The 22,697-nt window shown below is 36.9% G+C and overlaps 1 protein-coding gene across 7 annotated transcripts in view; it reads right to left on the reverse strand.

Moving 5' to 3' along the window:
• Positions 1–22,697, reverse strand: part of ETV1 (ETS variant transcription factor 1) — a 92,701-nt gene that overhangs the window by 39,201 nt on the left and 30,803 nt on the right. For 6 of the 7 annotated variants that reach the window (XM_068972580.1, XM_068972582.1, XM_068972581.1 and 3 more), the window contains 2 exons: positions 4,267–4,396; positions 535–723 (listed from right to left, as the gene is read on the reverse strand). In XM_068972580.1, the coding sequence (XP_068828681.1) occupies positions 535–723; positions 4,267–4,396 (319 nt within the window). The remainder of the gene's footprint in view (positions 1–534; positions 724–4,266; positions 4,397–22,697) is intronic. The other variant, XM_068972585.1, reaches the window with a different exon arrangement.

The following is a 22,697-nucleotide window of genomic DNA, read 5'->3' on the forward strand; positions in this document are numbered from 1 at the left end:
ATGTCAGTATATAGATTAATTTTCCATTTTAGCAACCAATTTAAATGTTTATAAAGGAATGTTTACAAATGACCTTCTCCACAAATTATTTATAGCTAAAGACAGAGCAAACTCTAAAAATATTTTGCACAGATGTGCAAAATTAATACACTCGCCTTGAATTTACTATAGGTTCTAGGAAGCAGTAAAAGGAATTTCTTCCAAGAATGCTAAAAACAGTTTTGCTTTGTTTTGTTTTTTTTTTTTAAATGGTACTTGCAGTTACCAAGGGATAAGGGGTAGGGAGGAATAAATTGGGAGATTGGGATTGACATATGCACACTACCATTGACAAAATAGATAACTAATAAGGATATATTTCATAGCACAGGAAACTCTACTCAAAATTCTGTAGTGACCTATACGGGAGAAGAATCTAAAAAAGAGTAGATATACGTAGAACTGATTCACTTTGCTGTATAGCAGAAACTAACACACACATTGTAAATCAACTATATTCCAATAAACTTTTTTTATAAGGTACTTGCACTTTACCTGTGATCCATGGGGTAGCTGCTGTCTTGGATGGGCTGCGATGGAGGGAGGTGAGCTGGGAAGGCGCGGTCAGGCTTTGAAGCATGAGCTGAGTTGGGAGATGCATGGTGCAGGGGGGACACTGGAGTGCTGGATGGCGTTGGGGGGTTGGAGGGCCTCATTCCCACTTGTGGCTTCTGATCATAGGCACTACCCAAGAGACAAGAGAAAAGAGAATGTGTGCTTCTTGGGAAAAACTAAAACTCCGTCCCCCCGCCAAACAGTTCAAGGAAAGAAAAAAATATTTCAGGCTAAAGTCCTAAGGAAGCTCAGAATGGTATGGCTTTTGGTTTTTGCAGTTCGAAAACATGTAATCATCAAAACAGCCACACACTTAAACAGAAAATAGGATAATGTATCACTTGGAAACAGCATAAATATAAAACATCTATTTTTAATACATATACAAACAACATAACATAAGGAAAATCTCTGTCAGCAAAAGCAGTGACAATGTTTCCATCTATTCTTCGTTGTTGGTTTTTTGTTTTTTTTTTTTTTTTTGACCACACTGTGAGACATGCAGGCTCCTACGAGGGATCAAACTTATGCTCCCTGCATTGAAAGTGTGGAGTTTTAACCACGGAACTATCAGGGAAGTCCCTATTACCATCTGTTGTTAACATGTCTCCTTAAGCAAGCTTCATAGATCTTTTCTAGATCATTAAATATTTCTGATATTATAATTCTTCTACAATACAGAAGACTTTAGAATAAGAAGTTGTATCAGTTTAACGAGATGCAGATCATACCTGACTCACCTTTATTTGTTGTAGAATTCTAAGAAGCCGATGCTTTTGCCTTATTTTCATTCTTTTTTTTTTTTTTATTTATTTTTTTTTATTAAATTTTAAAATCTTTAATTCTTACATGTGTTCCCAAACATGAAATCCCCTCCCACCTCCCTCCCCATAACATCTCTGTGGGTGATCCCCATGCACCAGCACCAAGCATGCTGTATCCTGCGTCAGACATAGACTGGCGATTCAATTCTTACATGATAGTATACATGATAGAACAGTTCTGATGAGATGGATGAAACTGGAGCCAATTATACAGAGTGAAGTAAGCCAGAAAGAAAAACACCAATACAGTATACTAACACATATATATGGAATTTAGAAAGATGGCAATGACGACCCTGTATGCAAGACAGGAAAAAAGACACAGCTGTGTATAACGGACTTTTGGACTCAGAGAGAGAGGGAGAGGGCGGGATGATTTGGGAGAATGGCATTCTATCATGTATTTTCATTCTTTTAGTGTAAAATAAATGATCCCTGGCATTAACTTCCTCACATGAGATAATAAAGATTTATGAGGCAAATTAAAATGTCTCTGATATATTTAAACCTTCTTGGAGCATAAGAATAGGCACAAGATAATGTTCTTAAGAATAAAATCCTGTTATCACAGTCTAACTTCTAAACATAATTACAAAAGAATAAAATGAGTAAGCTTGTTTTTATACACATTATGAATTTAAGTTCCAGTCTTTAGCATGGTTCTCAGGGATATGATTTACCTAATTCTTCTAATCTAAAAATACTTTATTGAAAACAAATTATATTTAAGTTTCTGAATAAAAAAAAAATCTAGGTTAAAATACTCTGTTTCCTTTTAAGATAAAAAGCATTCACCAGTATATTTTTTCTTTAAAAAAGAAACTTTAAAAAAATTGACTTATGTAATTTATCCTGTTGCTCCATCCATACAAAAGAATTACATCCACACATGAAACTACAGAAGTAGAGGAGTATGGGCTCCATAAGTCTTTCTTCCTTTACAGCAAAGTCCACAAACTCATACTATTTGGTTCCACCTGTTTCCTTTACCAATATTTCTGAACGAGAATGTCCTTCTGTTATAAAATGGTTGACCTGTCTCATTCCCATGTGAAAAATAAGGAATCATCTTCTGTCCTAGGATATTACTTTTTTCTCATAAAATGCTATACTGAGTTACACTGTTCATATAGAAATGGAAAAAAACAGAATTAATCCAATAAATCACGGTAGGAATTATTGGCCTTCAAGAAGAATCTCAAAATATACAGGTAATTCTACCATTAATTTATGAAAGTCAGATGTCGTTTTTTTTTAAATATGTCTATAAAGCAGTAGTTCTTCTATAATCACACTTCTGATCAATGCTAAAATGCAATGACAATTCTATACCTTTTTGGTTTATTAATTAAAAATTCTCCAATATGTTAAGTAATTATTCTGTGGATACATAGTATTCATAAGGGGAAAATGCAAAAATTAAAAATGTGATAAAATAAAACTCAGATTGATCAATACTGTTTTATCTGAACTCAGTATGCTTTTAATAGTAGGCTTCTATAAGAGATATATCTTATAAAAGCTTTGCAGTTCAACTGAACCACTGTCATCATTTCAGACTCTGGTGAACCATCTAGGAAAGAGGATGTTGAAGACAAGTTTGCAAGAACAAATAGTAATGAAATATCCAAGCACTGGTCAGGTACCATGAAACTGTACAAATCAAAGTTTTTTTTAATCTTAAATATCTTAAAAAACAAACTAGTGAATGTAACAAAAAGGAAGTAGACTCACAGATGCAAAGAACAAGTGAATGCTTGCCAGTGGGTAGAGGGAAGCAGGAAGAGCAATATAGGGTAGGAGATTAAGAGGTACAAATTACTAGGAGTAAAATAATCTGTAAGAACATACTGTACAACACTGGCAGGGTAGCCAGTATTTTATAATAACTATAAGTGGAGAATAACTTTAAATATTGTGAATCACTATATTGTACACCTCTAACCTTCAGCTATCCTTCGATTTAAAGAATGGAAAAAAAATAAAATTATTCTGCAGAAGGAAACAACATATAGGTAAAAAAAAATCATCTGAGGAAACAGAAGACTCCTCTGAATCATAATGCATTATGAACTTGAATCAACATAATTTATAAGACCGCAAATACTTGTAATCATTTTTATACGTTTCTAAACTAACTCCTTTAAAGGACTAAGTCTCTACTGTAATTGAGAGTAATAACATACAATATACAGAGCCAACTTTTTCCTTATGCAATTAGGGGCCAATATGAAAAGTAGCAGAATGCAATTTACTGTGAAGGGTTTTTAATGAACATACATGTTATCAAATTTTCCAACAGAGGAACAGTGTACTTCTACTGCTCCACCCTTTATTATCATCAGAAGGAACAACTGGGTTTTAAACAGATAATAGCCTCTGCTAAGCCTTATAAAATTCTAACTTTACTGCAACTGTCCATGAATGCATCTTCGAGATCATCTGCAAAGCCTGTCAGATAACTAATGTACTGTTCAGACCTGCCAAATGCTTCATTGTTTTCCCCCTACAAACTCGAAAGTGCATAATGCATTCTTTCTAATGAGAACTGAACTTTCAGTACCTGCTCATGCCACCTAAGACCCTTTTTACAATCTCAGGATGCATCCCCTAACAGTTGTGGAAAAGCAGCTCATGATCTGGATAAAAATTACTGCTTTAAAATGATTCTAGAAGTATATGATCAGATAGTAAATGGTCCTTTTGAGTTCCGCTCAACACGTGACCTAATTAGTTTGTTACATGCTGAAGATGTAACTCATAAAATACGACTTGAGATTTTATATTATGGTAAATTTGTGTTTCAGTAAGAACCATCAGGTGCTCGCTATACACTCAATTACTTTACCTGACATTGTACAGGCACTTTTCTCCATAGCTGAATTTAAAGGGCTGTTCTTGACTGCAGGCAGAGCCGAGTTCTGAACATGGACTGTGGGGTTCTTTCTTGATTTTCAGTGGGAGGCCATGAAAAGCCACTAGAAAACAAAACAAAAATACCCACAAAAATGAAATCCTGTTAGGAATTAAGTACACTAACCTGTTCTATCCCTCTTGGTTAAAATGTCACTAACATTTCATATTAACTCTCATACATAAGAAAAATCACACTGGACAAGTTTCATGCAAGAAAAGATTCTGGAGAATCTTATATACTCTCCATATACTCATTGTTTGCTTTTATTGTATAACAAAATGCATGCTTAAACTTTCTCATTACTTAAAGTGAAATGAACTACTTGTAACTGGCTTAGCTGACACTACAAAATGAGAAGTTCAGTTTTCAGAAAATAAGCTTGAAAATATTTCAGCAAGTTTACCAAGCAGGAAAAACACACACACACACACAACTGATTATTCAACAATTAACTGAAAATAGGAGCATAATTTTAAGAATTAACTGAAAGGAAAATATTTCAAGTGTATTAATAGTAATGGTTTAATGGAATAAAAACTGAACTATGACGAAGAAACCCCAGCTGCCTTTCTTAGGGTAACTGATGATACTTTGGACAAAAGGATAAAAACTCCACATCTCTGTGGCCAGTGCTTATATATTAAACTACAGATAAAAGTACTTGTCTAACTACTTAAGAGAAGTGTGAAGATACATTGTGAGAAATTCATTAAAGTTATTTTTTGTATATTATGACCATAAAGCAATTATTCTATATGAAATGATAGCTTTTTCTTTTTCATATGACATTGTCATGTCATTACTGTTCAATATAATATAAAGATAATATCATAAAATATCCAGAAACATGTATATTTAGGTTGGAATCATATCTCTCAAACCAAAAAATAAAATAAAAATAAAAACAAAAATATATATTTTTATTTTAAATGAAGCTGAAAAAATATACTAGAGATCCCCAGAATAACTGAAGTTTTAGTAAAAATGGCAAAATAAATTAAAAGATAAGAGGAAAAACAGACATGAGAATGAATTTTAGTTTCATACAATATACACAGGCATGAATAATCAAGGATAAGCCCAAGAAGGACGCACTGTGGATAGTTATCCCAACTCTGTAAAACCTGAGATTAAAATACAAAATATTAAGTACTTATACTATAAATGAAGAGAAGAGAAGAGAAACTCTGTGGTTTATGATGCCATTCAATCTTGATCATAATATCACAGCATTATAAACTTGTACTAGCTTGAATGTCATATAATTTTAGTATAAGAAATTGATATCAAGAACTATCAAGCTCCAAGAAAATAAATTTGTTAATATAAGCACATAATTTTGACTGAAATGTTCAGTGATATTAAAGAAACATCTGAAGCGCTGTGGAAAACAAATTTGTCACCTAAATTAGTTGTCTAAGGAAAACTTAATAAATAATAATACAATTATTTCACTGAGTGATCAATTTCAAAGTATTTTTTCTAATTTAATGTGTGTTTAATATACCTACTCAGAGTAGAGTCAGAGGAACAGAAACAAAGGGAAAATTATGTATGTTTTCATATGCAAATGGTACATCTGTTCATTAACTTTACCAAGTCAGAAAGTTATAATTTATAAAATGCTAGGATGAAAGAGCCTTAACAACCTCAGGAAGCACTTCATAACATGAGGACTTGCTTGGATTCTATTTGAACAACTAAAAGAGACAACTTTCCAATGAGTAAGACATTTTAATGTGGACTAGGTAAGAAATTATTGTTAATTTTGTTGAATGTGATAATGAAATGGCAGTTGTTCCAAAAAAAAAGGTTTAAAGCTAAAGCTTCATAAAATATATACAGATAAAAAAATAAGTCCTGGAATTTCACTAAAATAATCTAGAAAAAGATGTGTAGGGGAAGAATCAAATAGAAAAATGTTGATAAATGTTAAAAGCAGACTGATGGGTCAGTGGGAGTTCATTGCATTATTCTCTTTACTTTTATCTAAATTCTAAATTTACAAGATAAAATGTTTTTAAATTATGAAACAAAAACACAAAGGATTTAAAGTAGCATCCTTTAAGAAATTTTTTTTCCCTCTGCATGTGTGTGTGTGTGTGTACATGCTACTTCTTAGAATGATACATACTACATAATGAAATCTTGTAATATATTAATCACGCATTTGCTTCTTTCTTAACAAATAGTTTTCAACTCTTTATGACTTACTTGAACATGTACAACAAAATGTGCATACCTCAAGTTCAGCACTTTAGATTAAGTATTTTCCTAAGAAAAAACAGTACCAACAAAGGAATTCAAATCATACCTGAGAGATCGGAACTAATTTGTATGAATAAAATGGATAAGATCTCAAAAGCTAATAAATTAGCAGTACAATGCAAAGTTGATCATATTTATCAAAATATCAGACATTATCAGAGACTACTATATTCAAGATTACTATGTTTTTAAAGTCTTTGTGACCATGAGGTAGGAAAGGATTAGTGAACAGGACGCAAAGGCATTAACCATAAAAGAAAATAATCTATGAGTTAGGCGTCATTGAAATTAAGAACTTCTCTTCCTCAAGACACTAAGCTACACACACCAAGAAACTACTTGCTATAGAAAGATCAAAGATATCATACTCAACCTAATAAAAATTGTTACAAAGAGAGAAAAGAAACAACTCAATTAAAATTGGGCAAAAGATTCAAACAGGCAGTTTGTAAAAGAAGATATCCAAATAGCAAAATAAATGAGCAACAAAATGAACATATATGAAAAGGTATTCATCTTTACTCATCAAGGAATTGCAAATAGTCACATCAGGTTATACTATATACCGACTAGGATGGCTAAAGATTGGCATTGACATTGACATGAAGAAGACCTAAAGCAATAAGAACTTTTAAATATATGCTACTGAGAGTATAAACTCACACGTACACACATACAAACACTCTGGAAAACTTTTTGGCAGTATCAACCAAGTCTTTATATAAACCTCCCCTATGATCTAGTAATGACTCTCTTAGGTGGATATCAAAGAGAAAGGACTGAATATGTTCACCAAAAGGACATATTCATAGCACCTTTACTCATACTATCAAAACTGGAAAAATTCCAAAGTTCATTAGCAGAAAAATGGATAAATAATGTGTGCCTTATTCATACAGTGAAATACTCTGCAAGAATAACAAGGAACACACTGGTGACACATAGAACATCTCTCAGATGGTAAGCTGAGTAAAAGAAGACAAGTAAGTACAAGAGTACATAGTTAAGGAATTTGAAGAACAGACCACCCTGATAGTGAAAGAATCTTCCGCTGGTGGATGGGAGTATTAACGACAGAGAGGGATCTAGTAATCTAATGTTGATGTTTAGTCACTAAGTCATGTCCGATTGCTTCTCAACCCCATGGAATATATCCTGCCTGGCCCCTGTGCCCGTGGAATTTTCCAGGAAAGAATACTAGAGTGGGTTGCCATTCCCTTTTCCAGGGTTCTCTCCCACCTGGGAATTAAATCTGCATCTCCTGCACTAGCAGGTGGATTCTCTACAGAGCTGTAAATATTTTATATTTGCTGTGTGCAGTGATTACGAGTATATACATATGTAAAATTCACCAAGTTATACACTTACGATTTTTACATTGAGATAAATGTTTTGCTCCAGAAAAAGGTTTAAAAATATGAGAAACATCAAGCAACGCTCTACAAATTGAGATGTTTGAAAATGCCCGGCCTCCTGTTCCAGTAGAGACATCTGATAATGTGCTTCAACTTCACAGGATAAATAATTCCAGATGAATCAGGGAGGGATGACAACTCTGGGGTACCATCAGGAAAGATTCCTAGCAGGACAGTAGCCTTCTATCAAAATGTCCATTAATATCAACCTAGAAGCAAAAAAGCATAACTCATCCTTGTAGATACACCATCTGGAGCTTTCAGGCTGGCCCCAAGAACTTCTTGGAGTGATCATAGAAGAAAGAACATAAGGACACCCAACGTGTACTCAGAGGGAAGCTGATCCCTAAACAGAGGATCCCCAAAGGTGGCCAATCATCAAAGTACTCAGGGAAATTTTGAAACAAAACAAAACAAAACAAAAACAGGGATTCTAATATTCCATATGTCATTAGTTCAACTGTGTCTCCTCCAAATTTTAACTTGAAGTCTTATCTCAGACATGACTTTATTTGGAAAACTAGTTAAGATGGGGTCCTTAAAGTGGAATCTAATCTAGCATTACTGGTGTCCTCATACAAACAGGGCATTAGGACAGAGAAACACAGTGAAAATACCATGCGAAATGAAGGCAGAGTTGAGACTGGTGCTTCTTCAAGCCAAGAATTGCCAAAATTGCCTGCAAACTGCCATAATGTAGGGAAGAGGCAAAGAACACTCTCTCATAGCCATCAGAACCCTGCAAACACTTTCATCTCAGACTCCTGGTTTCCAGAGCTGTGAGACAATAAATTCCCACTTTTTAAGCCACCTAGTTTATGATACTTTGTAATGGCAGCCCTGGGCTTCACTGGGAGCTCAGTGGAAACGAATCTCCCTGCCCAGCAGGAGATGTGGGTTGGACCCCTGGGTGGGGAAGATCCCCAGGAATAGGAAATGGCAACCCACTCCAGTATTCTTGCCTAGGAAATCCAATGGACAGAGGAGCCTGGTGGGCTACAGTCCATGGGGTCACAAAAGAATCAGACATGATTAAACATGATTAGTGATTAAACAACAACGAAAATGGTGACTCTAGCAAACTTATACACCGTTCCCAGGAACTCTGCTTCACTACGGCTGGTATATACATCAGCATTATCTTTGAAAATTTCCTAGGTGATTCTCATAACCAGACAAATTTCAGATCCACAATGATCTTGGCAACACTTGGATCCAGTGTACGCTGCCCTGAAACAGGTCCAAGACTTGAAAAGATTTTTAAAAAAATGAAGTCAAACAATGTCTTCCTTTTTGTTAGATGCCAACACTCAAGGATTCTCACACGTTCTCCAAGAGGTTTAGGTCTCCTGTACTCTCTCCGTGTGTGGGCCTCTTAAATCGCTGTGGGCTCTTGGAACCATGACTTTTTTATTCTAATCATAAGCCAAATGCTAGGGTTTTTTTTTTTTTTTTTAATTGCTCCGTTGAGGAGGAAAAAAGAAGCCAACCTGAGATCTTCAATCTTTTGCACAAGAACCAAAGCAACTTTATTTTCCTCATTTTCAGTCTTCTGCTTCCTGGAGATCTCAGATCTCAAAATTGACTTCTTTATTCTTCAGTAAGGGTAGCACAGAGATTCCTTCCAGAGAGGAGACCGGGTTTGGGTATTTCACCGCAAGGCTGAGAGTCGGAGAGTCTGCGAACAGGCAGTTTTCCAGCTCATTGGCACGGGCACAAGTGGAAGCAGCACATTCATTTTGTGCAATTTGCTTTACCTTCCCACATGGAGTTGGTGCATGTAAAAGGCTGTTAAGTACTAAATTATTCCTTATCAAATCACCATCATCTGGAGTCATGATCAACACTAATTAAATTACTTTCGCTGAACATGGCTCCAGCCTGCTGCCGAGGCTGCTAGGTACATTTCATCTCGCTTACTGTACTGTCCTGCCTGTGTCGGCAACAGAGGGCTACAGGCATCATCATTGTTTGTAGTTTTAATTACAGTGAATCTTTCCTTCTTCAAGTGTATCAAATCAACAGAGTTAACTCCCTCACTTCATTTACAAACCAGTGATGGCTCCCAATGTATCCCTGACTTCAGACAATTCATATCATTCATCTGCCGACTTCCTCAACCACATTTCCATGCAAACTTTTATGACCTGCAACTCCTCCGGACAATCAGATTTTTAGGAGGAGAAGCCAAGAGAACTCTCAAGAGATGCATCTTGCATTTTTGCTTTGATGGAGGCTTGACCTTTAAAACCACATCTTAAGGCTGACTTACAATGACTGAGTTCCTCTAATGGTTAAATTTAAGAGCTCCAAAATACCAAGACATTAAAAAATGCACTTCCAAAATAAACTTAACCACTTCTTAATTCACAAAGTTTACTTGGGGTTATGGTATTCATCGTAAAGTATTTGCTAGATTAGCGATTGTTTTCATTTTGGAACAATGTACTCTGAGGCATCATCTTGGCTTCCATTTTTTTTCCTGCCCACATTTTAGACCAGAGGCACACTCCTGTCATCATTCTCCTGGAGCACAGAATGTGGGGCCCTTGGCTCTCCAAATGCAACAATGCTGGCATACAACCAAGTCTTTGGTTCAGGGTGTTGTTTAGTCACAAAGTTGTCTCCGACCCTTTCGTGACCCCATGGACTGTAAAGCTCACCAGGCTTCTCTGTCCATAGGATTTCCCAGACAAGAATACTAGAGTGGGTTGCTATTTCCTTCTCCAGGGGATTTTCCTGACTCCAGGATTGAACCTGAGTCTCCTGAATTGGCAGGCGGATTCTTTACCACTAAGCCACATGGAGTCCCTTGGTTCAGGGTAGACATATGATAAGTCATATGTGAATATCTACAACATTGATATAGAAAATGAATTTAACTATTTGCTCATAGAAGAATAATTTCCTAAACAATCATGCCCCTGAAGTATTTTTTTTTTGGTACTACTAAACTGAAAACAGACCATGTTATGATTGACTGGTTCATGTTAGTTCAGACAATAAACAATGAAATCTATGAATTCAGCTTTTATTTATATTTCTATAGTGAACATTAAGTAAATTTAAGAAAGATAATATGCTTAACTTTGGTGTTAATCTTAATATACTGAACTCTCATTGAGTTTGGAACAGTGATAGAAAACACTCCTGCTGCTGCTGCTGCTGCTGCTGATGCTAGGTCACTTCAGTCGTGTCCGACTCTGTGCAACCCCATAGACGGCAGCCCATCAGGCTCCCCCGTCCCTGGGATTCTCCAGGCAAGAACACTGCAGTGGGTTGCCATTTCCTTGTCCAATGCATGAAAGTGAAAAGTGAAAGTGAAGTTGCTCAGTCGTGTCTGACCCTTAGCAACCCCATAGACTGCAGCCTACCAGGCTCCTCCGTCCATGGGATTTTCCAGGCAAAAGTACTGGAGTGAGGTGCCATTGCCTTCTCAGCCTTGTGTGGCCAATTTACAGGGATATATACAAACATGATGGTGAAAAAAACGACGTATTATTGAGGCTCTAAAACACTAGAAATTTATGTGCTTTGAGGAATTTCAAAGCATTTACTTAGACCATGGTTATGTATAATGCAGAGAGTTTTCTATACTTGTTTACAAAATATAACTGAGAAAGTCAAAACAAATCATTCTGTGGACACTAAAGCACTTGTAAAAAAAATTTCACTTGGTTATGGCAGTGAATTTTAAAAAAGTCTCTGTAAAAAGGGGAAAAAGTAAATGGTATACATAAATTAGGTTATTTAAGGCCAGGTACAAGTATGGCATGAAAAATGCATGTAGCCTTTTATATAAATATATGTAGTTGGGAATACAGTCACCAGATGAAAAGCATTCACTTTAAGTTAATATCACTCCAATTTCAAGTGATAAATGGGTGGCAATGACCTCAATTAGTACAGGGTTAAATTCCAGAAGCAAAGGCGAACGTTTGTGTACAAATAAAGACAATAGTGTTACATGCTTAATAAATCCATCTTCCAAGACTTACAGAAAATCGGCAGGCACTTCGGCTGCATCTAAGCCTCTCATAGATTCTTTCCCAGTACATTTACCTCTTTCAAGCTCGCCCTACCCCCACTGCGGACACATACCACTCACACATACACACACTGACATCCATTACTAAAGGGCCTAATCTCAGCTATCAGCAGAGTGCCTTTATGGGGCCATTAAACCATTTCTCTTGTTTACAGTACCCGAAGAAAGATGTGAATTATGTCTGTGACAAAACAAGCGATAACATTTCTAAACCGCTATCAAAATGCAAACTGAAACACATTTTAAGGACAGAGACCCTGATTCCCGTTTTCCATTATTTTCTGTTATTTGCAGCATCTGGAAATAGATTCACCTATAATACTTCCGAGACAAAAATTTAGACCATAGCACAGCAAGTTGATGTGTACTTTTTCTGTTTTTAAAAAGGAATATTATCAGTGGGGTTAGACACCATATCTAGTTGGTCCTTTGATGTTATTGGCAGCACACAGAACTCTGGGCAGTAACAATCACAAAGGTGAACTAAGGGAGATTTTCACCCCTTGTTATGGATCCCAGAATTATTGAATTGAAAACATTATATGTGATCAAGTTTTAGGGACTGAGCTGATATTTCTACCAGAAACCTCTGTGCTAAAGGAATCATAAGTGAATGCCCAATGGGTATGACCTTTTTTCCAAACAGCTGATTCATTGGAAAAGACCTTGATGCTGGGAAAGATTGAAGGCAAAAGGAGAAGAGGGTGGCAGAAGATGAGATGGTTAGACAATATCATCGACTCAGTGGATATGAATCTGAGCAAACTCTGGGAACCAGTAAAGATCAGGGAAACCTGGCTTGCTGCAGACCATGGAGTCACAAAGAGCTGGACACAACTTAGTGACTAAATAACAGAAATGGGTAAAAAGATAAAAAAGAGGACCTACTTTTTCATTACAGAATACTTTTTTTTTTGCTAAAAAACAGAATGCCAAAGCAATTACAACAGTAACATCAAAGATCACTGATCACAGATCACCATAACAAATATAGTAATTAAAAAACCGTTAGAAATATTATGAAAATTACCAAAATGTAACAGACACAAGAAGAGAGCAAATCACCTAGAAGCCTCGCTGTGCTAAGAGGAGCACACTGGAGGAAAACAAACAGTCATTAACTTATCCCTATATTGCTACCGAAAGTAAATACTCAGTACCTGCAAGGAACTTCCTGGGCAGTTTGGAAACCAGAACTGAATCTCAGAGAAGCCACACATTTCTTAGAAGGGGACAATCAGATTTTTTTTTTTTCTCCTAAATACAAACTCCAAGCAGTTATAGGGACTACACACTCCACTGCAGGGATTCCTAAATGGTCCTGCCAGGGGGTGTACGTATCTGAACAAAAGAGAGGACAGAGTGTATAAAAGTCCCTGAAGTCATTCCACACACCTCAAGGCCCCATCCAGAATCAGGTGTGGTGTTTACAGATGTGAAAACCAGTGCTGAGGACAGAGCCAAAATCAGAAGCCAGGAATCCTGGGGGTCTGCAGAGTAAAGCCTTCTGACAAGGTTCCACAGCCTCACAAGACAGTTATTTCTTAGAAGTGCAGTTCATAATTCAACTCTCTCTACATCACAGTGTACCATCATGCCATTTTAACAGACAGAAGAGGATGGACAGGTATTCTGGATATGGGACCCATCCTCTCTTCTAAAATTGATACTGTGACGCAGTCAACTCTCTCTCACCTGAAGATCACTCATCTACCTAGCAGTACTAATGGTCTAAACCAGAGGGTTTCTATTTGATTCACATAGGAGCTTCTGATAATTTCAGTTAGTTGAGATCATTTAAAAATCAGCTTCAAAATCTCTTTCTGGTTTAAAAATCCAAAACTCTGGCTTCTCTAGAAAAAAAAGAATACACAATATCCGGCAACACTGATTCTACTTTCCAGCCTCAAAAGTTGACTGAGCTCATTATCAGCTTCCTCTTCAGCCAGAACCTGTGTTTTCCTCTTTGCCACAGTCCTCACTATAGCTCCCACTCCACACTCCATTATCTCCTGCACTAAATTAACTTTCCTCATTTCTACCGTGGGCATGAGTGTGTTCTACACCTCACCAAACACATAACTAAGAAATCATTAGTGAGTGTGTTTCTACATGTGGATGTGCACGTGCTCAGACATGTACACATTACCTCTAATCAGCAAAAATAATATAAAAGTCATATCACATTCAGGCTTAGGTACTCAAGTACCCTTCTCAGGCAATAAGGCATGGCGGCAAAGGTAGCAGGTACTTCAATCTGTCAGGTTTCAAAGTGTGCCACCACTTTGACTTACCAGTAGCAAAACTGAGCAAGCTTCTCTGAGCTTCACTTTACTCTCCTATAAAAAATGGGCATGATAACAGCAACTGACTCGTGGAGTTGTTGATAGGATTAAATAAATAGGACACAGTATGTGCAGTGTGTGTACTGCTGCTGCTGCGAAGTTGCTTCAGTCGTGTCCGACTCTGTGCGACCCCACAGACGGCAGCCCACCAGGCTCCCCCGTCCCTGGGATTCTCCAGGCAAGAACGCTGGAGTGGGTTGCCATTTCCTTCTCCAATGCAAAAGTGAAAAGTGAAAGTGAAGGCGCTTAGTCATGTCTGACTCTTAGCGACCCCATGGACTGCAGCCTACCAGGCTCCTCCATCCATGGGATTTTCCAGGCAAGAGTACTGGAGTGGGGTGCCATTAAGTACTCAGTAATATCTGCTATTGGTATAGTTATTATTCAAACCCAGAATATTTAGGCACGACAGGTAAGAGAGCATGTAGATCATCCAGAAACATAGCAGCGGTGGCTAAGAGCATGGAGTGGAACCTTGGCTTTGCTACTTACTAGTTGAAGGACTTCTGGTCAACCAGGAAGTTACTACAAGATTTGGTTTTTCCCTATGTAAGTATGAGGCTTATCGTAGACCTGCTACGTGGAGTTTGTGTGAGAATTCAATGAGGTAATGCACAGGAGAATTTCGAATAGTACCTGGCAATGGTAGGCACTCAGGAAATGTTAGTTATTACCATTATGACTCCAACCACTTCCTTTCACAGAGGATAAACTGAAACTCAAGGAAGTGAAGTGACGAATGACAGGAGCAGGACTTCAGCCATCAGAGTGTTACTGCACTACTTTTTCTATTTCATCTTGTTTTCAATTTCACATTAAGTCAACCACTCACTAAGTGCAAAAATGTGTACATGGAGAATCTGTGAGGAAGGTACCTTGAGAGAAGGAAAAAGCAAACAGCATGGCCTGGTAGAATGAGCACTGGATGAGGAATCAAGTAATCTGGGCCGAGTTCCCACCCCACTGCTAGCTAGCTGTGTGACTCCAGGCAGACTTTGCAACCTCTCTGAGCTTCAGTTCCTAATCTCCAAATGAAAGTATCAAACTAAGCAACCTTGTAGTTCTAAAATGTAACTCTGGATATAAGCAACTGTTCACTAATATCTAAGAAAAATCTAAAGATTTGATATAAGAATTCAGAGGGCATAAAATTCTGAGGCCACACAGCTCTAAGTACCTCAATAATAACTGAGGGCATTACTGCATTTTAGCAAACGGTGGTCACTGGAATTCATAATGGGCCTTAATCACTATGAAAAAGCAAAATTGGGTGTAATCTACTATATTCAAGGGAGGGTACATAATGCACATTAGAAAGGTGAACATATGGTTAACATTTTAAAAAGCCTGATGCTTTAAAAGGCATTTCATGGACCACCTACTTTCCAGCTGATGATGGAAAGTAATGCTATTATTAATATATTGATAAAACAAAAAGCAGGATCAAAAGATAAAAAGTTATATTCCTAATTTAAAAGCATTACAAGCACCATTAATTGAAAATTAAAGACAAACAAGGCTCGGACAAACAGCGTTGATTCATTCCTCTAAATTTTAAAGCCTAATCCTAAGATAATAGTACTTGAGCAGTAGTAGTGCTAAACGAACCTCATCTTCATAGTCTAATTGCCAGGAGAAAGTGCCCTGGAAGGAAACTGGTTCTTCCATCTGGAAAAGGGTAAGAACAGGGAAAAGAAGGCCTCCTGTTAGAACAATCCAAATCTAATCAGTTTTGCATTCTGCACTGGCTTCAAATCAGATCTTCCTACCCCTACTGGTCCAGTAGATGGAAAGCAGCACGACACTATTTTTTTGGAAACAGATTCCATATAGTGAGCCCAAACAGAGAGTACTTCATATCCAGCTGGCAGGAATCAAACCTGAACAAGCTGCAGCTATTTGAGAAACAGATCTAATAAATTGAAATGGCATTCTGAATCAAGATACCCACCCAAACCTGCACCCCTCAAAAACCACCCTCCTTCATCAATTACCAAATTAAAACCTTTATAAATATGGAGGACACCTCTTGTGCAGAAACTGTTCCACTATGCTTTGATATGGTTACTCATTAAGCCCTATAAAATCACAAAAATAAATATTACTTCCCTACCTTGTAATTCTGTGATTTCTTTCAAATAATGGACCACACTTTTTTGGAAAAGGCTGAGCAGGATCTATTATTATTCCTAGCTGAGTTGGAAGATGCCCACACTACCTGGTGTTTCTCAGTCTAGCATGAAGAAGTCCTGAGGGTGGCCATGACAGATGGCCAGAATATCCAGACGCCAAGGGTGCTCTGTCCTCACTACGGTGCGATCATGAAGACAGGTCCTTCTCGTAGGAGGGACAGAAAAGGGTGGGCTCTTTCCATCCTGCACTGCTGCCTCCTCCATCTCTCCAGAACAACCCCCAGAGTGCCAGCCCCTGCAGACTAGATCTCTAACAAGTGGTTCAAAATGGGGTTAATATATTCTTTGAAATCTACTGATTAAACAAAGGAAGCAGACAATAGACAATAGAAAAGAATGAAGACAATGGTACCCCACCCCAGTACTCTTGCCTGGAAAATCCCATGGATGGAGGAGCCTGGTGGGCTGCAGTCCATGGGGTCGCACAGAGTCAGACACAACGGAGCGACTTACATTAATTACTCTATAGACCATAGTAACATAAAAAAAAAAAAAGTAAGATGGTATTTCATTGCCAAAGAAGACTGCCAATTACTAATATGCCTGTCATCAATTTAGAATAATAATTACTAAAAAGACCAGCAGTTTTCTATAATTTGTAAGTTTTACTCACTAAGAACATGTAGTCAAATAAATAAGCTTTTATGAAATTAAGTGTTGATATAACCACTTTTCTCCAGTATTTTTTTAAGCAATGAAATAAATTAGTGATGCAAAGATTTGCTTAAATGAATTTATTGTCATAGTCTTCAAAACTAGAGCAGTATAATTCTAAATTTAGAATTCTTCTCACGTGTAATAGAATGAACTAGAAAAGTCTTTAAATAAGCCCAGAGTTATGAAAAGTGGTGCACAATCTGTAAAGTGAATATCCCCAAGAAGACAACTGAAATTCCAAACCTATATTTCACACCCACAAGTCTAAAAAATTATATCATAGCTCCATTTCTTCAAATGTTTGGGCCTTACTTCTAATACTAACCTCCTGAAAAGAATCTTTCCATTTTGATTTGATGACCTCGTATTGCTTGAAAGATTTGATTTTGTTTCAAGTTAGCGAATCCTCACTTTTGATTCATAATTTCAACATACTTTTCCTCCAGGCTGTATGTGAAAACAGTCAGAGTCTATAATTTGCATGGTCTTAAATTGACCACTTCAGTACCAAAATGATACACCAGATAAGCAGGAGGCAAGACTCAAATGACTGAAGTACACCTGCAGTATTCTGATGTCACTCTCCTGAAAACATGATTGAGAACAATTCAGGCATTATTTGCCATTTGGCTCCTTGTTCAAAATGACCCCATCGGCAGAAAAAGTTGAAAATATGGTCTGAATACCAGAGCTAGGAAAGTTTGCCCAAAAAAAGAAAGGCAGCTGGCTAGAGCCAAAAAAAAATTACCTTTCAGTAAATGCCAATAAAACTTACAGGCTGCCAAAATAACAAAGATAGAGTAATTACAAAGGCAACTTTGCAATTTTCCTGACAATAAACACCTTCTTAGGAAGAAATCATCTGTCAGTTGGCCTCAATGGTTATAGCTGTTAATACTAATGAGGGTAAATCCCACAGACACATTTTACTTAAACCCACCAGCATGTAGCTCAAAATTTTTATAACTTCTCCCCCAAAATAAATTTGGAGATTTTCTTTAAACATGCTCTGTAATATTTAATTCAATGTATTCTAGAGCATTTTCCATAAGAAATGATCATTTTTACAGAAAAGCTTGCACTCAAACTATCTTGCTTACCGTGAAAAATATTTATGTAACTGTACCAGATTAAGAATGCTCCCCAAGAAAGGGAGATGCATGAGAGATAAAAGTAAATACTAGGATTTGAGAGTCACATTTTTTAACCTCAAAATAATCTTTAAGAAGAAAACATTGTTTAATTATTATGTAGAAACCTTTAGAAAACTACATATTATTTTTCATACAGCAGATAATATTGTTGATCAAATTTCCTTATGTAAATCCATGAAGATTTTCTTTAAAAATAAGAAGCATAGCTAAGTAGCAGTGTCTGTTTTCAAAACTGTGACAAGATCATCAGCATCTCCAGATGCCAATCGAGCCCTTTTTTCCATTTTTTAACAACAAATATCAACTTAAAATAATCTATAGCACAGAGACTTCCCTGGGGGTGCAGCAGACAAGAAGCCACCTGTCAATGCAGGGGACATGGGTCAGATCCCTGGTGTGGGAAAATTCCATATGCCTTGGAGCAACTAAAACCCACGGGCCACAACTACTGAACCCACGTGCCCTAAAGCCTGTGCTCCACAACAGGAGAGGCCACTGCCATGAGAAGCCTGCACACCACAGTGAAGAGTAGCCCCCACCTGCCACCACTAGGGAAAAGCCCACTCAGCAACGAAGACTCGGCAGAGCAGAGGTAAAAAATAAATAATTTTTAAAAGTGGGTAGCATAAGAGTGATATCAAAACAATAACTGTAAAAGTCTCTTACTGACACAGGCCCAGCCTTCATCAATATAATAAACAAACCAGTCAAAGGCTAGTAAAGAAAACCAACCAAGAAAGCCTTGGATAGGCTTACCCAAGGTCATGGAATAAATAATCAAGAGATACCACATAAAATACTGTATATGAGGAGCTGATTTTACTTTCAAATGTTGCAGGAAGCAAATGTAAAGGATCAGTATATACACATATCTCATTTCCACAAATAAAGAATATAATCCCAAGAAAACAGTTATTGGAATAGAGTTTCAGAATTATATTAGCATTTTATAAGTGATTTCGGTAATTTTTTAACATACTCATTTTTTATAGATAACTTCCTTTGAATATGTTTTTCTTACAAAAATGTATTACATGATAGATTATAATTTTTTTTTCTAGAGGAACACATCTTTAATTTTTAATCAGTGTAACAGTTGGTAGTTATGAATCACAAATGAACCAAGTCAGTACACAATATTACATAAGGAGTTTAAGAGGTTACTCTTGTACACTTTCACAGTCTTCACAATGAACAGTTACTGAGAATGACTTTATCCATAGATATCAATTTCCTAAATCTGATTTTTATGCCCCACAACCCAATTTATTTTAAGACATATTTATATAAATTTACAATTAAATATGACTTAGTTGATATGATCTAGAGATATATAAGAAGCTTCCTTGGTGGCTCAGACAGTAAAGAGTCTGCTTGCAATGCAGGAGACTTGGGTTTGATCCCTGGGTTGGGAAGATACCCTAGAAAAGGAAATAGCAACCCACTCCAGTATTCTTGCCTGGAGAAATCCATGGACAGAGGCCATGGGGTCACAGAGAGTTGGACACGACTGAGCAACTAACACATACAGGGATATATAATTGTTAGAATAGCTAAAATTATGAAATCAAGTATTATGCAACTATTTACACACGCTGAACACCTAAGACATTTCTTTAATTTTCATCTTCTTCACAGTATTCCAGAAGAGTTAAGAAGATGTGTTGAAAATTATCCCCCAATTTCTATTACACTTCATAGAGTTGTTGATATAACTTCCCAGCTGCTAGCTCGAAGAACGTCTGTACCTTTATTTCCTACTCTAAAGCCTTTCTACTGCAGGATCTCACAAGTGCATCCTGGAGGCCACATTATAGGGGAAAACGCCATGAAATATGATTGTTCTGGTCCTTCAGGAAACCACCCCATCTGACAGAACCAAGATTTCTCACCAGTTACTAAATTTGGCTCCAGAGCCAATAATGTCATGGCAACTTTCCAACGTATATTGTTTTACTTTGACTTGCTAACTGCAAATAAGGGGAAATTAGATTATCATCTTAAACATAACACGTTGAGCATAACTGGACAGCAGTGTAATACAGGTATTATTGGAAATAGAAAATCATAGCATGGAAGCAATAATATTTCAATATTAAAAATCTTTTTACATCTATTTTCGGCAAAGCATTCTGTGGTAACATCAAAGAAAAATGAAAGTGTTAGTTGCTCAGTCATGTCCAACTCTTTGCAACCCCATGGACTGTAGCCCACCAGGTTCCTTTGTCCATGGAATTCTCCAGACAATAATACTGGAGTAGGTAGTCATTCCTTTCTCCAGGGGATCTCTCCAACGCAAGGAATGAACCTGGGTCTTCTGCACTGCAGGCAGATTCTTTACCATTAGAGGAACCAGGGAAGCACATCATTAAAATACATATCAAATCATACTAATCCTCGCACAATGCAAGTCTTTATGTTACAATATATAGATGCACTAACCAGTTAATAAATTATCCACTAGATTGAATTTTCCCATAAATTTCACTTAAATATTATCTACTAATCCTTGTGGATTTTAACAATTAAAGATGTAAGGTCTATATAAATGGATCTCCTTGCTTAAATGAGGTGGTATAGCCAAACAATCAACATATTCTAATGTTTAACTGCTTTCTTTGAAAACTGTCAAAACTATGTCTGCTGCTATGTCGCCCTGAACCATCTCTTTAAAATTTGCCTTTTGAGACGCTTAGATGTTAACAGCAAGCCCAGGTGAATATAAATGAATATTATAATGTCTGCTGCTGATCACAAATTATACAAGAATGATCATTTTTCTACCACTTAGTGACCAAAGAGGATGACAAACATTGACAACAAACAGCATTTTTTTTCAAGCCCCTTAACTATTTACCAACATAATACAATGTAAGAAACTCACAAGCAGAATGAACTTCTTTAGATATCCATTTTATGTTGTATTCTGAAATATAACCTCATTCTTTAGTACACAGAGCGCTGTCAATGCATCTGCTATAACTGCAGGTGTAAAGTGACGATACGGTGTGTCAAATACTGTCACCAGCTAACACATTTGGCAGCTTATATTAGCACCGAAACACACAAAGAATTTATCTAGCCCTTTTTTGTAATGGATAGCTCCAAGAAACTACAAAAATATGCAGATCAAAGAGGACCCAGTACTCTTTCCATGTGTGCAAATAGAAAAGATGAGCTTTGGAAAAACACATGGACACCACCTGCAAAACAACTGTATGATCACAAACACAACAGGCCTGGTTTGCATTCTCCACCTCACCCCTTTGAAGTTAACAGGAGCCTTGTAAACGGAGGGTGTGCAGAGGATAAATATTAAGTCAGATAAAGCTTGATTCCCCTCTCCTGTTACAATGCTTGCATTTAAATTCTTAGCCACTGCACATTTCTTAGATTTACCACATTAGATTCCACTGATAGGATTAAAACAATTCTGATAGAGGTGCATTACTTAGTATGTATGTTTTTAAAATATGGTTAATGACAGTGTACCTATCTGCTGAAACATATGTACAAAATATATATATTATGTATGCCCCTTGGCCTTTTTCTTTCTACTTTCTCTTCCTCAATAATGATCTAATTGCATGCTTAGAAATTTCCAAGTTGGCCTGTTTTTCCTTAGGAATAAACCCCAAATATACCTGATTGATTTTTGTTGCCTCACAAATGTTGACTTACTTTGACCTTCAAACTCCATCTCTCCTGCTATCCAATGACACCTAATCTCCAAATACAACTGCCTTTCTTCCCAAGGGACGGAGAAGGTTCAAATTTCCTGCAGAGAAATTAACACCTGGCCTTAATCTAACCTAATGGGTCCTCCCATAATGACTGGGGAAATCATACACATCATGAAGAGCCAACTGGGGTGCTAGATGCACAGAAATATTGAAAATTAGGCACTAAGGAGGATTAAGTGCCTAACGACTTGGGCATCAACTTCTAGTCACCGTGGCAAATTCTCTTGCCCCAGTAACCTTAGTCCAGGCACAAAGCTCTATCTGGAACAGTGTAGGAAAGTGGTTATGGGTGTAAACTTGAGAGTCAGATCTGTAACCTAGTCACTCTATGATGATAAACAAGCCACTTAACCCCTCTGTGCCTCAATTTTCCCACCTGAATAAAAGGAGATAATAGCACACAGTACACAAGGTTGTTGTAAACATAGAATAATACATGAATATACATATAAAGTGCTTAGAAAAGTACCCAGCACACAAGGAGCACTGAGCAAGTATTCACTACACCCCGTGAAGGGTGGTTAATCTCCAGGTTCACTG

Source organism: Capricornis sumatraensis, chromosome 5 (genome assembly GCF_032405125.1).
Source record: "Capricornis sumatraensis isolate serow.1 chromosome 5, serow.2, whole genome shotgun sequence".
Lineage (NCBI taxonomy): Eukaryota > Metazoa > Chordata > Mammalia > Artiodactyla > Bovidae > Capricornis > Capricornis sumatraensis.